Below are 15,243 nucleotides of genomic sequence, written 5' to 3'. Positions count from 1 at the left end.
GCTCAACCTCGACAAGACGGAGCTGCCCTGCATCCCGGGGAACGCCTACCAGCTCTAAGACCTCTCCATCACTGTGGACAGCTCCACGGTGTCTCCCTCACAGAGCGGAAGTAATCTTGGCGTGACCCTGGACAAGACCCTGTCGTTCTCTGCAAACATCAAAGCAGTGACCTGCCCCTGCAGGTTCGTGCTCTACAACATCCGTAGAGTACGACTCTTCCCAACACAGGAAGCGCCGCAGGTCCTCGTCCAGGCACTTGTCATCTCCCGTCTGGATTACTGCAACTCTCTGTTGCCTGGGCTCCACCCCGCATGTGCTATCAAACCCATACAACTTATCCAGAACGCCACAGCCCGCCTGGCGTTCAACCTTCCCAAGTCACCCGCTCCTCCGCAACTCTCCACTGGCTTCCAGTCAAAGCTCGCATCCACGACCAGACCATGGGGCTTGCTTAGGGAGCAGCAAGGGGATCTGCCCCTCCCTACCTTCAGGCTCTGCTCAAACCTTACATCCCAACCCGAGAACTCCATGCAGTCGCCTCTGGTCTCTTGGCCGTCCCACCACTACGGTAGATCAGCTCCCGCTCAGCCCAGTCAAAGCTTGTCTCTGTCCTGGAACCCCAAGGGTGGATCCTCTGATGCTAGGGCAGTCCCCGCTCCCATCTTACGAAAATGTCAAGTAAGACCCTACCCATCTTCAATAAGACACCCCCCAGATCTACTTTGCTGATAACTTCTTTATTGAGGAAAAATGTACTTACTTCCACTGTTATATGTGGCCTCACCAAGCGATCTTCAAATCAAATCAAATTTATTTGTCACATACACATGGTTAGCAGATGTTAATGCGAGTATAGCGAAATGCTTGTGCTTCTAGTTCCGACAATGCAGTAATAACCAACGAGTAATCTAACTAACAATTCCAAAACCACTACCTTATGCACACAAGTGTAAAGGGATAAAGAAAATGTACATAAAGATATATGAATGAGTGATGGTACAGAGCGGCATAGGCAAGATGCAGTAGATGGTATCGAGTACAGTATATACATATGAGATGAGTAATGTAGGGTATGGAAACAAAGTGGCATAGTTTAAAGTGGCTAGTGATACATGTATTACATAAAGATGCAGTAGGTGATATAGAGTACAGTATATAGGTATACATATGAGATGAGTAATGTAGGGTATGTAAACATTATATTAAGTAGCATTGTTTAAAGTGGCTAGTGATATATTTGACATCAATTCCCATTATTAAAGTGGCTGGAGTTGAGTCAGTGTGTTGGCAGCAGCCACTCAATGTTAGTGGTGGCTGTTTAACAGTCTGATGGCCTTGAGATAGAAGCTGTTTTTCAGTCTCTCGGTCCCTGCTTTGATGCACCTGTACTGACCTCGCCTTCTGGATGATAGCGGGGTGAACAGGCAGTGGCTCGGGTGGTTGTTGTCCTTGATGATCTTTATGGTCTTCCTGTGACATCGGGTGGTGTAGGTGTCCTGGAGGGAAGATATTTTGCCCCTGGTGATGCGTCGTGCAGATCTCACTACCCTCTGGAGAGCCTTACGGTTGTGGCCGGAGCAGTTGCCGTACCAGGCGGTGATACAGCCCGACAGGATGCTCTCGATTGTGCATCTGTAGAAGTTTGTGAGTGCTTTTGGTGACAACCCGAATTTCTTCAGCCTCCTGAGGTTGAAGAGGCGCTGCTGCGCCTTCTTCACGATGCTGTCTGTGTTGGTGGACCAATTCAGTTTGTCTGTGATGTGTATGCCGAGGAACTTAAAACTTACTACCCTCTCCACTACTAAGATGAATGCACTGACTGTAAGTTGCTCTGGATAAGGGCGTATACTAAATGACTCAAATGTCATTTATTTTTATTTTTTTCTTTAACCTTTATTTGACTTATTAATTCTAATTTGCAATGATGGCTTACCCCGGCCAAACCCTAAGCCAGACGACACTGGGCCAATTGTGCGCCGCCCTATGGAACTCCCAATCACGGCCGGTTGTGATACAGCCTGGAATAAAAACAGGGTCTGTAGTGACGCCTCTAGCACTGAGATGGAGTACCTTAGACCGCAGCGCCACTGGGGAGTCCAATGTAAACTTCATAGAATTGCTTGGTGGCTAGTATTGCAGAGAAACAACAAAACATTAGCATTTTATTTATTCATCAAGAAGGAATCAATCATTGCTCTGTGGTGCACCTTTTAAGGAACCACTTACTAGGGAGAACAGGCGGTGTGTGGGGGGGACTCTTTGCCTGGTCAGTGCCCCCCCCGCAAAATACTGCTGACAGATCTTTTTGATTAAACGTGGGCTTCAAAATGAAGTTTAGTCATTAATTTAACTTTAAAAAACTGGACAAACCTGAGGGTGCACATGCCTTTACTTGGTCTTATCCTGTAGTTTACCAACAGACTTCATGGATTTTTACCGGGCTGTGTTGCTCCTCCCAGAGGGCGAGGGGTGATGTCAGAGGGGAGTGTCTGGTGACTTCAATAGGAAATGGCCGACTTCATCACTGGTTTTAGTACTAATTTAAAAACGTTCTGTCACACCACATCAGAGTAAGAGATGATGAGATCACCTCAATGGGTGAGGCTGGGCTCTAAAAGTCTATATGCACTTATGGGAACTTTCTGAAGCCAAAGTGGAGTTCCACAGGAAATACAATTTCTCCACTTTAATGCAAAGCAAAATGAACTTTTATTATATACAATTCCATAGCTATACTAGCCGAATAAAAGACCTCAACCTGATAAAGAAGCGTCTAAGGAGAGGACAAGTGAGTGGACATTCTGTGGGAATCTAGGATGCTTTATGTTTGGCACCCACATGTCCCTGATGGGATCTTTTGAAGTGTGCAACTGAAGTAGAGATGAATCTAACCCACCTCCAGAGAGATCGGTTTAACCGTGTCCAATCTGCCCAAAAACAACACGCCAAAAGGGGACAAACAACATCTGTCTCTCAGGCCTGGAGCCTCTGATATGGATAGGACCTGATGTGGGAACCTGTGTAGGAGGCGACAACCTGGCTTAGCCTTTGGCTTGACGCGAAAACAAACGTAGCTCGTAAACACGTTCAAAGCAAAGCATAGTCATGTTTACTTGAGTAGGTCTTGGATTTACATGGGACTTGATCCAGTTGACCAGGTCATGTGTTGTCTGGCATAACAGATAGACAGGTGAGGGTGAAAGAGCCCAGATCTTTCCATTAGGATGGTGTCTCCATTCTGCCTTCTGACTTAATGCAGCTGTATTGCCTATACATGATTTATCATGCGTTACGTGGAGTTGTATCACGCATTTTCCTCCTCTCTACTTTAGTTCTAGAAATTCTGCAGCTGGTGACTAAGAGAGACCTGTTCCTGGCTGACACACACATCCTGGAGCTGGAGCAGGAGTGTAACGAGGCGGCCGCAGCGACCCTGCCCTCATCGCCAGCAGGCGGTGCTGTCCCAGAGGACCTCAACAGCCCCGGGAGCAAAGACGGCGGCAGGCGCAAAGCCAAAGACGTGGAGCTGCTGTACGAAGCCCTGCAGAAGGAGCTGTGGGCGGTGGTGCGTGAGTCGCTGCGCTCCCCCACGGCGGGGCCCAACCTGGGGCTGGTGGTGCAGGTGCTGCAGCAGGAGGAGCAGGCGGACCGGGACTGGGCGCAGGGTGAGGGGGCGCTCCCTGGAGGCCCCAGACCCAGGCAGCTGAAGCAGCGCTGGAAGGAGGCGGTGGCGGAGGCAGCAAACGGGAGCCTTCCCCAGAGGAACGAGGCCCGGGGCGGGGAGCTGGCGGACTACCTGGACAGGGTGCGGACCCGGGTGGTGGAGGACCTGGGGGCGGCCAAGAGGAACGTGGTGCCAGTGTACCCAGAGGAGTATGAACCCTTCCAGGTGTACCTACAGAGCTACCACCAGGCGGTGGCCCGCAGACTGCAGAGCATCACTGACGACCAGCTGCTGATCACAGATATCTACTCTCTGCTGGACTGGCTCTACAACATCTATAACAAGTGGGTGTCCATCTTAAAGGCCACTGAGTGTAGACTATTGAAAAGTTCACTGTGTATTGCAACTTGTGATTTTACACATATCAGATTTTGTAAGTAGCAGAATTGCATTACAAAAAAAGGAATGAACAAAAGTATTCAGCTAAATGTCAGGTTGTAACAAACTTGCATGAACCACAAACTTGTCAGAAATGTTTCATTTCACTTTATGCTTTCACGGTAAAGCATGTTACAAGGTGGTGTGATGTTATTGTACTTAATACTGTGCATAAATACTGTCGATTATACTGTAGATATACAGTTGTTTATTAGTTAAGTGTTACTGTATGGGTATGCCACTGACTCTGGCCTCCTACTGTAATCGCTCCAGGGACGTCCTTGGAACAGTCAGCATGACGACGCCCTTCAGCAGGTCCCAGCTGGGGCCGTTGTTGCCCTCGGAGACCGTGGACAAACTGGAGCTGGACTGTCTCAACTCTGTCAGGGTAAGGGCCGACCATCCACCCCTCACCCCTCCTCATTTGGTGCACCCCGAAAGGGTGCTCCTATGGTCCTTCCTGTCCACCTAAAGGGAGGGATATCACTCTGACCAGTGCAGCCAAATCAGTGTGCACCGTCTCAGGGTCAGCTCGTGGGTTTTCCTGTCTACGACGGACAACACACAATGGAAGCCAGACAAGCCAGACAATTTAGCTCAGGTCATTACGCAACTCACTTGCGAGTCCTGTTTCCATCTTGATGTCTTGACGGCATCTGTTGGGAATATTTTGATGCTTAGCGGCTGCAGAGCTCACAGTGGTTCAGTGCATGGCGGGGTTGTGTCTGACCGTGCGGTCTGGTTGCGTTCCAGGAGAAGGTGACCACGGAGCTGTCTCAGGTGCTGGATGAGGAGGAGAAGCGTTGGATGGAGACGCTGCACATCGAGGAGTATCAGATCACGCTGGCTCGCACCGTCATCCAGGTAAGCGCACACACACACACACACACACACACACACACACACACACACACACACACACACACACACACACACACACACACACACACACACACACACACACACACACACACACACACACACACACACACACACACACACACACAGGGATAGATAGCAGGAGCTTACGTAAGTAATTGATTTCTTCTCCTGATTTTGATGAGGCCGATGGTTTTGTATTGCACGCTAAATGTGGTCACTTCGTATTTTGAGGATAAACTCATCCATCTGGTGGAGCAGAGGAAACATTCCTCAAGCAGCAGCCAAAGTCAATACAGACACTTCCCTTAGAACTCCATCACAGCTCACTGTGTTAGAGTCCCTTCACTGGCCTCTAGTGGCCTTGATTGGTACCAGCACTTTCTACACAGATGCAGTAAAAGAAAAAAATAAAGAGTCAAATAGCATTTCACACATAATACACGTTTGCCAACATTACATCTGGTATGTGTGTGTGTGTGTGTGTGTGTGTGTGTGTGTGTGTGTGTGTGTGTGTGTGTGTGTGTGTGTGTGTGTGTGTGTGTGTGTGTGTGTGTGTGTGTGTGTGTGTGTGTGTGTGTGTGTGTGTGTGTGTGTGTGTGTGTGTGTATGTGTGTAGAGGCTGCAGGTAGATCTCGAGCAGTCAGCTGCCATCAACAGAAACCTTGGTTCCCTTGTGGCTCAGTGCAGTCTGAATGGTCTGGCCGACTTCCTGTACAGGTGAGAGGACCACACACTGCAGAATGACATGTTACACACTGTAGTAGTCCTAGAACACACTGTATCATTACATATGACATAATAAGGCCTAGAGCACACTGTCTCAATACATATTGCATAATAAGGCCTAGAACAAAGTCACTGTCATCGTTCTTAGAATGAAAAGAGTGTTACACAGGGCTAAACCTATAGTTGTCTCACTGCCCACTGCATTTTATTTTGCAATACTGCTAGAATATATCAACTGGAACCAACCAGTTCAACTGGAATATGGAAAGGAACATCTCTATGAGACATTCTAATAGTGTTAAAACTGCTTAACTTCCAGCTTCCAAAGGAAAGTGGAGATGTTCCACGAGTGTCTGGTCAACATGGTTGGGGATAACGAGGATGGATATGTCTCCAAGACCATCGCCCTGGTCAACTGCTGTCCCCCTTTCAGGTAGGACTGTTGTAGCAGTAGTAGGCTAGCCTGCATTGTGTTACAGTCGGTCCATTTCCCCAATAACGCCTTAAATGGAAATTCCACCCCCAAAATATATTTTGGTATTTGTTTTGCAGCTGGTATGATGCAAAATGCATCACACCAGCTGTATTTCTGTAAAAAGTTATATATCTTGAAGACTCGATTGCTGACATGCAGAACATTTTAGGGCCACAATGGACTAATGAATTTATACCAAAATATCGTTTTTGGGTGGAGTTTCCCTTTAAATACTATACTCAAAAACAATTCCCCAAAATGGTACATGTTAGCATTCAAGTTTTCAAGTACAGAGCAAAAACTGCCTTGGTGTGTTTTCAGAATATTCCTTAAAACATGCATAAATCATGTCAGTGTACAATGTATTCATTAGTCTGCTGTGACTGTGTGTGTGCAGGGGTTTTGTCCAGCGCTGTGTGCAGTGTGACCCTGCCATCAATGAGGACTCAGCCAGGCGAGCAAACACTTCCCTGGACAGAATAGTCAACCAGGGAGTGAAGGTGCTGAGTGACAGACTGTATGAGCGCATAAGGGTGAGTGTTCTTAACACACACACACACACACACATATGTAAACACACACACATAGGATTCCTAAACACACCCATGGTCACAGCTTTCTAACACAACATGTAAACAACCTCACACACATACACTGCTATGTCTTACTATACTTGTGTGTACTTTTTGGGAACCAACAATTGATTCCCATTCAAAATCATATTTTCCCTAACCCCTAAACCTCAACCTAACCCTTAGCCTAACTTTAACCCCTAACCATATATCCTAAACCTAACCCCTAAACCTAAAATAGCCTTTTTTACAAGTGAGGACTGTCCTCACTTCTCAGAATTTTAGTTGGTTTACTATTCTGATGATAACTTCTGGTACTCACAAGTACAATAAAATGTAAAAACACACACACACATAGTAAAAACACACACACACACACACACACACACACACACACGCACGCACGCACGCACGCACGCACGCACGCACGCACGCACGCACGCACACACACACACACACACACACACACACACACACACACACACACACACACACACACACACACACACACACACACACACACACACACACACACACACGCCCTCAAGCGTCCCTCAGTCTGCCATGTGTCCCAGAATATATAGCACATCTTATCAGTGTTCTCCACATGGCTTGCCCTCAAAGTTCTCAGGGATGTGCTGAAGAACTGATGCCCTAAAATAGCCGCTCCAATGTGACAAACATGGTTAAATAAGATTAGATTGGCAGCATGCCACATAGTTACTGGCAGGCTATGCAGTTCCACTCCTCTTCAGTAGCCGCCATAGAGACGGGCAGTGCCAGTCTTCCAGGGGCACAGTTGACCGAGATGGGGCTTTTTATGCTGTTGTCGTTGGGTAGGAAGTCACTATCTGTGAAATTATTGGTCTAAACGGCCCACACATCCTCATAGGAAGACACAAACCCAGTCGGGTGACTCAGTTAGCGATAAAACACGGATCTGACTCAGGTGCCACATCCACATCTCTCTGTCTCCCTCGCTTCCTAGTCTTCTTCATTCTCTCACCATTTTCCTGTCTCTCTCTCTTGCTCACTCACATTTTCCCTCTCCTGGCCATATTTAGCCCTTCTTTGAGAAGCTGGTGAAGAGGAAGTGGCTGAACAACACAGAGAGCTATGAGCAAATCGAGTCCCATATTAAGGAACACTTCAAGAAGTTCCGCAGGATGGACAGCCCACCCTATCAGGTACATGGCAGAGACACAGCAAGTATGAGCCATGTAGACATGGGGAGGCGCTAAGGTCCTCTGGCACAATGTTAAAATGTGCACTAATAACTCAAAGATATTTGATTGGTTTTAATTCTAAGCATAAAAAAAACTGAATGTTCAGGAGAAAACTGTTTTTTAAAAATGGATTGACTGAATGGATAATTGGCTGATCGAATGAATCAATCAATCTTTCCCTCGTTCTCCCAGGTCCTGGTGGGAGAGGTGCATAGACGGGTTCTGATGGAATACCTGCGCTCCCTCATGAGGGGGAGGATCATCTGCACGTCACTCAGAATGAGGAAGAGGATGGCTGGACGACTGCGTGACGAGGGCAAGCAGGTCAAAGTGCTCTTCAAAGATCTGGTGAGTCATTCTAGAACAACGATGGTACACTGGAGAACCGTGGTCGGATCAACAGTGCTGCCTGTGACATGACGCAACGAACGGCGTGTGGCGTGTGGCGTGTGTGTGTGTGTGTGTGTGTGTGTGTGTGTGTGTGTGTGTGTGTGTGTGTGTGTGTGTGTGTGTGTGTGTGTGTGTGTGTGTGTGTGTGTGTGTGTGTGTGTGTGTTTGATTGCACTCATGAGTGTGTGCTCATTAATCACGTTTGGCTGGTATGCGGCCTGTCTGTGAGAGTTACTGAAACAACTCCGGATGAGTTCAAACAAAGGAGACGTGAAGAAAAAAATAAATAAATAATAAATCATATTTGACCTCGGAAGAGGGGTTAAAAAGAAAAAAGAGAAAAAAGAATGGCTACTGTAACCTAGATAGCGATGGATGACCAGGCAGGCCGTTTGCACAAGGGGGCAATCACCTCAACCTTCACCCCAGCCCACTCCCTATCCTTCCCTCTGTGGCGTCCGCCCCTTTCTCCAGATAAGACATCCATTTGTCACCTCTCTGGACAACAGGATAGCGTTGTTTACAGACGAGTGGTCTGGCATCCTGCCCTGGGCCTTAGGAGCCCTGACAAGCCTTTGGGGTTGAGTGGAGGACCAGAATGAACCTCTGGTCGACCACACGGTTTAGTCCTCTCAGAATAACAGGGTCACTTTGATGCTCAGGTGATTGAGTTTGCACGCTCAATACCGTCGCTGTACTTCTAACCTTTGGTGTTTTGGGTCTATGTTATCGGATGGTTCCCTCTCGTCAAACGAATGTGTGAACATCACCAATCTAGTTGTAACCATTAAGGCTTGAAATCACTTCATCTAGGTCTGGGTTTTAGCCGTTGCCAAGGTAGTAGATTCAAAGGCATTGAGTCAGAGAATAGCCTGTTGACCTGTCATGACGCTGCAGAACTACTTGAACATGAATTGCCCTGTTTAGACGGTTGTATCCTCATTTGTGCTGTTTAGAGGATCTGTTCTGATCCCACCTCTCTCTCTCTCTCTCTCTCTCTCTCTCTCTCTCTCTCTCTCTCTCTCTCTCTCTCTCTCTCTCTCTCTCTCTCTCTCTCTCTCTCTCTCTCTCTCTATCTCTCTCCCCTTTAGGAATCTCCCTCCTCCTGGCTGGACAGTGCTATCCCACACCTCTCTGAGATCATCCTCCTGGAAGACATCCCCTCCATCCAAATGGAGGTGGGGGTCCTGGTGAGGGAGTTCCCAGACATTCGGTAAGGAGCACGGGAGGCAGCGATCATCTATGGAGAATGACAGCCATATTTTCAGGACTTCCGTCGAGCCACATGAGCGTCAATATTTCCAAAAGCTTAGGTGGACTGAAACACCCCAAAAGCAAACATGGCTACTGCTCTTCATAAATTATGGATGGCAAATGGAGGACTTGTTAAAAGCAAACAAGAGCTGAGTCATTTCCTTGTTTTTATGGGGAGCTGTTGGCCGTCGCTGGCACACATTAAAGGGGGGTCTTGTCCGTTTGTCCGTTTCGGGTCCTGGGCGAAAACAAAGCAAAAACACGTACTTCCTGCCCAGGGGTGACATGGTAGCTGTGTAGCACAACCTGGCGTGGGCAGGCAGTCCTCAATGTAATCTTTTCTCTAAATTAAGATTTGTCTCCATCCGTAACTCATAACAGACTCGCGTGTATTGTTTGGAATCTTGACTTGAATCTGGAGAGTGCTAACCAATTGACAGAAACTACACCGTACAATCCTTGCCATATCGCATCAAGTATGACAAAATCCCTCTGTAAAGTACACACCTGATGCTTGCAACTGTGCAGGGCATTGGCCCTTCGGGGCCTCGTACTATCCTGTACACTATGTACAATAATACCCTAGTTGGTTTCATGGCATAATTTGCTCCAAATACCAATTGCAATCTATCACCTGGTTGCATGGAACTGCTCGTTAATCCTCCGTAGTAGCGAACAGAAAAACATGGTTTCCCGGAAGCCAAGCTGCCCACCACTTTATCTGCGTGTTATTTTTGGTGATAGTCACTGGTCGTGGTGGGAAGTGAGTTTGGGCTCCATCATCCAAATCAAATCCATGTTATTGGTCACATACACATGCTTTGCAGATTCTATCGCAGGTGTAGAGAAAAGCTTGTGTTCCCAGCTTCAACAGTGCAGTAATACCTAACGATTAAAAACAACGCACGCAAATCACTTTTTTAAAGAAAGAAAGGAATTCATAAATATTAGAACGAGCAGTGTCTGAGTCCGGAATATAAATATGTATATGTATAGGATAGTGTTTGTAGACAGTATGGACAGTATATGAATAGGAAAGGTGTGTACAGCAGTAGTTATATAGGATGACCCTTGACTAGAATACAGTATATACATATGAAGTGGGTAAAACAGTATGAAAATATTATTAAAGTGACCAGTGTTCAAAGACTATGTACATAGGGCAGCAGTCTCTAACACGCAGGGTTGAGTACCGGGTGGTAGCTGGCTGGTGACAGTGACTAAAGTTCAAGGCAGGATACTGGGCGGAGGCCGGCTAGTGGTAACTATTTAACAGTCCGATGGCCTGGAGATAGAAGCTGTTTTTCTGTCTCTCGGTCCCAGCTTTGAAACATCTGTACTGTCTCCTCTTTCTAGATGGTAGCGGGGGTGAACAGGCCATGACTCGGGTGGCTGAGGACCTTGTTGATCCTCTTGGCCTACCTGTGACAGCTGGTGCTGTAGATGTCCTGGAAGGCAGCCAGTGTGCCTCCGGTGATGAGTTGGGCTGACCGTGCCACCCTCTGGAGAGCCCTGTGGTTGCGGACGGTGTCCACAATTAGCTCCTTTGTTTTATTGGTGTTGAGGGAAGGGTTATTTTCCTGGCATCACACAGCCAGGTCCCTCATCTCCTCCCTGTAAGCTGTCTCGTCGTTGTTGGCAATCAGGCTCACCACTTTTGTGTCGTCTGCAAACTTGATGGTTGACTTGGAGACGTGCATGGCCACACAGTCATGGGTGAACAGGGAGTACAGGAAGGGCTGAGCTCACCCTTGTGGGGCCCCCGTGTTGAGGATTGGCGTAGCGGAGGTGTTGTTCACCACCTGGGGGCGGCCCGTCATGAAGTCCAGGATCCAGTTGCACAGGGCGGGGTTCAGACCCAGGGCCCCATGCTTAGTGTTGAGCTTAGAGGGCACTCTGGTGTTGAGCTGTAGAAGGCTGAGCTGTAGTTAATGAACAGCATTCTTACATAGGTATTCCTCTTGTCCAGATAGTATAGGGCAGTGTTTAATACAATGGCGATTGCGTAATCCATGGATCTGTTGGGGCGGTATGCAAATTGGTGTGGGTCTAGGGTGTCGGGTAAGGTGGAGTTACTACCGTCCCAGGGATAGGGCTGCTGTTAGTGTTTATGGCTGCTTGTCATTCAGCCTTGTGCTGCTGCTCAGCCCAACAGAGAGGAAGTGGAAGTCGCAACAGAGAGGAAGTGGCTTCAGAGCCGCTCGTACTTGCCCGCAGGGAGATTTCCATAGGCCAAGGTGTCAAATCGGAGGCCAGTCAGGCACCCTAAAACAGGGGCAGATGTTTTACTAATTGTGTTTGTATATAAGGGTGTGACAGAACCATTTGGGAACGTTCTCTAACTAACTATTTTGTCTAACTTCCCATGTTCCTTAGTGACTTGCCTCAGGGCTGACTGCCTTCTCAGTATGTTGATGATTCTCTTTATTCCTACCCATATCATGTCCTTGTGATGGTTCACTCTGCCATTGCAGTGATGCAAGAAACACTCTTTTCAACTCAACTCAACTCAACTCAACTCAACTCAACTCAACTCAAGGCTTTATGTGCTAGATGTGGCCTATATTTTTATTTATTTATTTATTTTTTAACCTTTATTTAACCAGGCAAGTCAGTTAAGAACAAATTCTTATTTACAATGACGGCCTAGGAATAGTGGGTTAACTGCCTGTTCAGGGGCAGAACGACAGATTTGTACCTTGTCAGCTCGGAGATTTGAACTTGCAACCTTCCGGTTACTAGTCCAACGCTCTAACCACAAGGCTACCCTGCCGCGCCGACATCTTTGTTCCATGTCGATTTGTATTAGTGTGAACTAGACTAAGCCCTCTTTCTCCTCCTCTGTTTGCAGGAAGAAACATGTGTCGGCCATCTTGAACATCCGTGGGATGACTCGGCAGACGGAGCGCCAGGAGATCCTGAACATCGTGAAGGACATTGAGAACAGTGACACCCTGACACGGCTGTCTCGCGACCGCGCCCTCTTCTCCGAGGTGCCCGTCACATCCGAGGTGCACTGCCTGAACTTGGGCCTGAGCCGTATCGCCCTCACCGCCTCCTCCTGCTTCTCCAGACTGAGACGGCGGCGTACCAAGCGAGCCCCGGTCAGAGAGGCGTACGACGACATGCTCTAACGGCACTAACTGCTCTGGAAACGTTCTGATGACTCAAGCAGACAGACAGCAGCTCAACAGCAAGTCACAATGGAGCTCGTTGTCAAGTTCTGCACATGGTGGCGATACCAGGGGCGGGCGGCACAACACATTGAGGAAGTGGAACAACACAAGGAAAGAAAAGCCATGTTGTGACCTTTCACCCTTCACAGCCACCTTGGTAAAGAAAGTATGATGACTGTTTCCATTGTGAGCGATATGCCTAGTCCTTGCAAGACTGGGAAAGAGCTTTCATAAGGGCAACCATACGGAGAAAAATATTAAAATACCCATTTAAGAGGACTTTTGGACTTGAATCCCTGTGGGTTGTTGGTATTGACTCCTTTTGACAAAGGGCAGTGGAAAGAGACACAAGCAACCTATTGGACAAGATTCTTAATACTGCACCTAGGTGACTATGAGGGTTAGATAGGAACTATGGTTTAAATCAGTTCTACTGATCAAGAGCACTGTTTGGAATAAATCAAAATGTCACACACAATCCCATAACGTGCTGACAATGATATGGGTAAGGTTGGAGTCCGTTTTGTAGTTGCACATGATAAAAGCTCGATCTAAGGTACTACACCATTTTTATTATCTGTCATCTCAGTGGTGATTTTCATTGTATTTAAAATAATGATTCATAGTTTATTTTCATTTTGTGATATACAGTATATGGGGTAATGTATGTTGAGCAACTCAAGAGATGATTGAAGCCTGTGTGAGTGTATGAAATCATAACTGCCTATTTATGTACCAACCAATGAATTTATTTATTATGGCTGCTTGTAATCAATGTCAAACTGTAAATCCCAGTCTAATTCATGTATGATCATTCCAAGCTTGGGTTTTGTCAAATGCTGAGACCCTGACTAAAATAATTCGACAGCCATCATTGAAGATGAAGATAAAGATTATTTTCAGATATGTACTTTTACCTATGTAAATTAAACAATGAATAATTACTATTCATCACGATTGTTGATAACAAATATTTTAATCCTCAGATCATTTGACTGATACTTGCACTTTTTAATATAAAATAAAAAAAATCAGCATTTTTTTTTTTTAAATCAACAAGCAGACATTTTGGACTGAAACTTCAACTGTTTTTTTGGTCACACACTGATTTAAAACGTTTCATCTGTTCACCTGATGTTCCATAATTAAACATCTGGATGTAATGATCTATCTGCTTTGAAATCGTACATAAATCATCTAATTAAATGAGAATAAACGACAACAGAGATAAAATATTTTGGCTTTGTTTTAAATGACCATTAACGATGGGAGATTGATGGGACCTCACTCCCAAATCATCTCTGTGTTTTGAAGGGCCTGTTGTTAACTTTCCTTTAATTCATTGATGAGAGAGGATTAAACCAATCATGTAACATTTTCCGTGACAGAGCTGAGGTGACAACTCCTTGGTAACCAACCTGAATGTAAAACAAGGTTCACAAACAGATCTTTACCATGCCGCTGTCTGGATGGAGTGGCTGTTTTCTGGCCCCTAACTACAGGGTCACAAAGCTACAGCACAACTGTTGTGTGTACGTCTACATCTATTTGTGTTTTACAATGCTATTTCTTTCTGTTTTGTTTTCCACCCATCCACCCAAAGCGTCTTGGCAAAGAGTCCCTCTCTCATTACTCAGGGATGTAAGAGAGACGAGACTCAAGCTTGGTTTCTGAAGGAAAACAGCAGGGCGGGTGCATGGGGGTAGTTTGTGTTTTTTTTTGGGCAATGTGGAAAAAGTGATTGGTCCAGTTCAGGAGTATAGGACTTCTAATAATGCTTTCAGAGAAGCTTATTTTTCAGTAAACAGAGTTTTGCTGTTGTCCAACTAGGTTGAAAACTAATATGTTTAGTTGTGGTCGTTTTTTCCCAATAATCTTTTCTTTTACAATTCCATGTAAGATAACAGTAATTTACCACAACAACAAAAACAACAACCATAAGAGTCTGAGAAATGAAGTCTATTCCATGCGAGAAATTGCCAAGAAACTGAAGATCTCGTACAACGCTGTGTCCTACTCCCTTCACAGAACAGCGCAAACTGTCTCTAACCAGAATAGAAAGAGGAGTGGGAGGCCCCGGTGCACAACTGAGCAAGATTACAATTACATTACAGTGTCTAGTTTGAGAAACAGACGCCTCACAAGTCCTCAACTGGCAGCTTCATTAAGTAGTACCCACAAAACACCAGTCTCAATGTCAACAGTAAAGAGGCGACTCTGGGATGCTGGTCTTCTATCTTCAGTTTCTTGGCAATTTCTCGCATGGAATCGCCTTCATTTTTCAGAACAAGAATAGACTGACCGGTTTCAGATGAAAGTTCTTTGTTTCTGGCCATTTTGAGCCTGTAATCGAACCCACAAATGCTGATGCTCCAGATACTCAACTAGTCTAAAGAAGACCAGTTTTATTGCTTCTTTAATCAGAACAACAGTTTTCAG

At 46.2% G+C, this 15,243-nt stretch overlaps 1 protein-coding gene across 3 annotated transcripts in view; it reads left to right on the top strand.

Moving 5' to 3' along the window:
• Window positions 1–14,039, top strand: part of exoc3l2b (exocyst complex component 3-like 2b) — a 34,553-nt gene extending 20,514 nt beyond the window's left edge. For all 3 annotated transcript variants that reach the window (XM_052524882.1, XM_052524888.1, XM_052524879.1), the window contains exons 4-13: window positions 3,334–4,009; window positions 4,377–4,491; window positions 4,857–4,967; window positions 5,602–5,702; window positions 6,031–6,144; window positions 6,584–6,719; window positions 7,823–7,945; window positions 8,177–8,332; window positions 9,466–9,587; window positions 12,480–14,039. In XM_052524882.1, coding sequence (XP_052380842.1) covers window positions 3,334–4,009; window positions 4,377–4,491; window positions 4,857–4,967; window positions 5,602–5,702; window positions 6,031–6,144; window positions 6,584–6,719; window positions 7,823–7,945; window positions 8,177–8,332; window positions 9,466–9,587; window positions 12,480–12,762 — 1,937 coding nt within the window. In that variant the 3' untranslated portion in view covers window positions 12,763–14,039. The remainder of the gene's footprint in view (window positions 1–3,333; window positions 4,010–4,376; window positions 4,492–4,856; window positions 4,968–5,601; window positions 5,703–6,030; window positions 6,145–6,583; window positions 6,720–7,822; window positions 7,946–8,176; window positions 8,333–9,465; window positions 9,588–12,479) is intronic.
• The last annotated feature ends 1,204 nt before the right edge of the window (window positions 14,040–15,243 follow it).

This window comes from Oncorhynchus keta, chromosome 1 (genome assembly GCF_023373465.1).
Source record: "Oncorhynchus keta strain PuntledgeMale-10-30-2019 chromosome 1, Oket_V2, whole genome shotgun sequence".
NCBI classification, from domain to species: Eukaryota; Metazoa; Chordata; class Actinopteri; order Salmoniformes; family Salmonidae; genus Oncorhynchus; species Oncorhynchus keta.
This window is presented reverse-complemented; position numbering and strand designations above follow the sequence as displayed.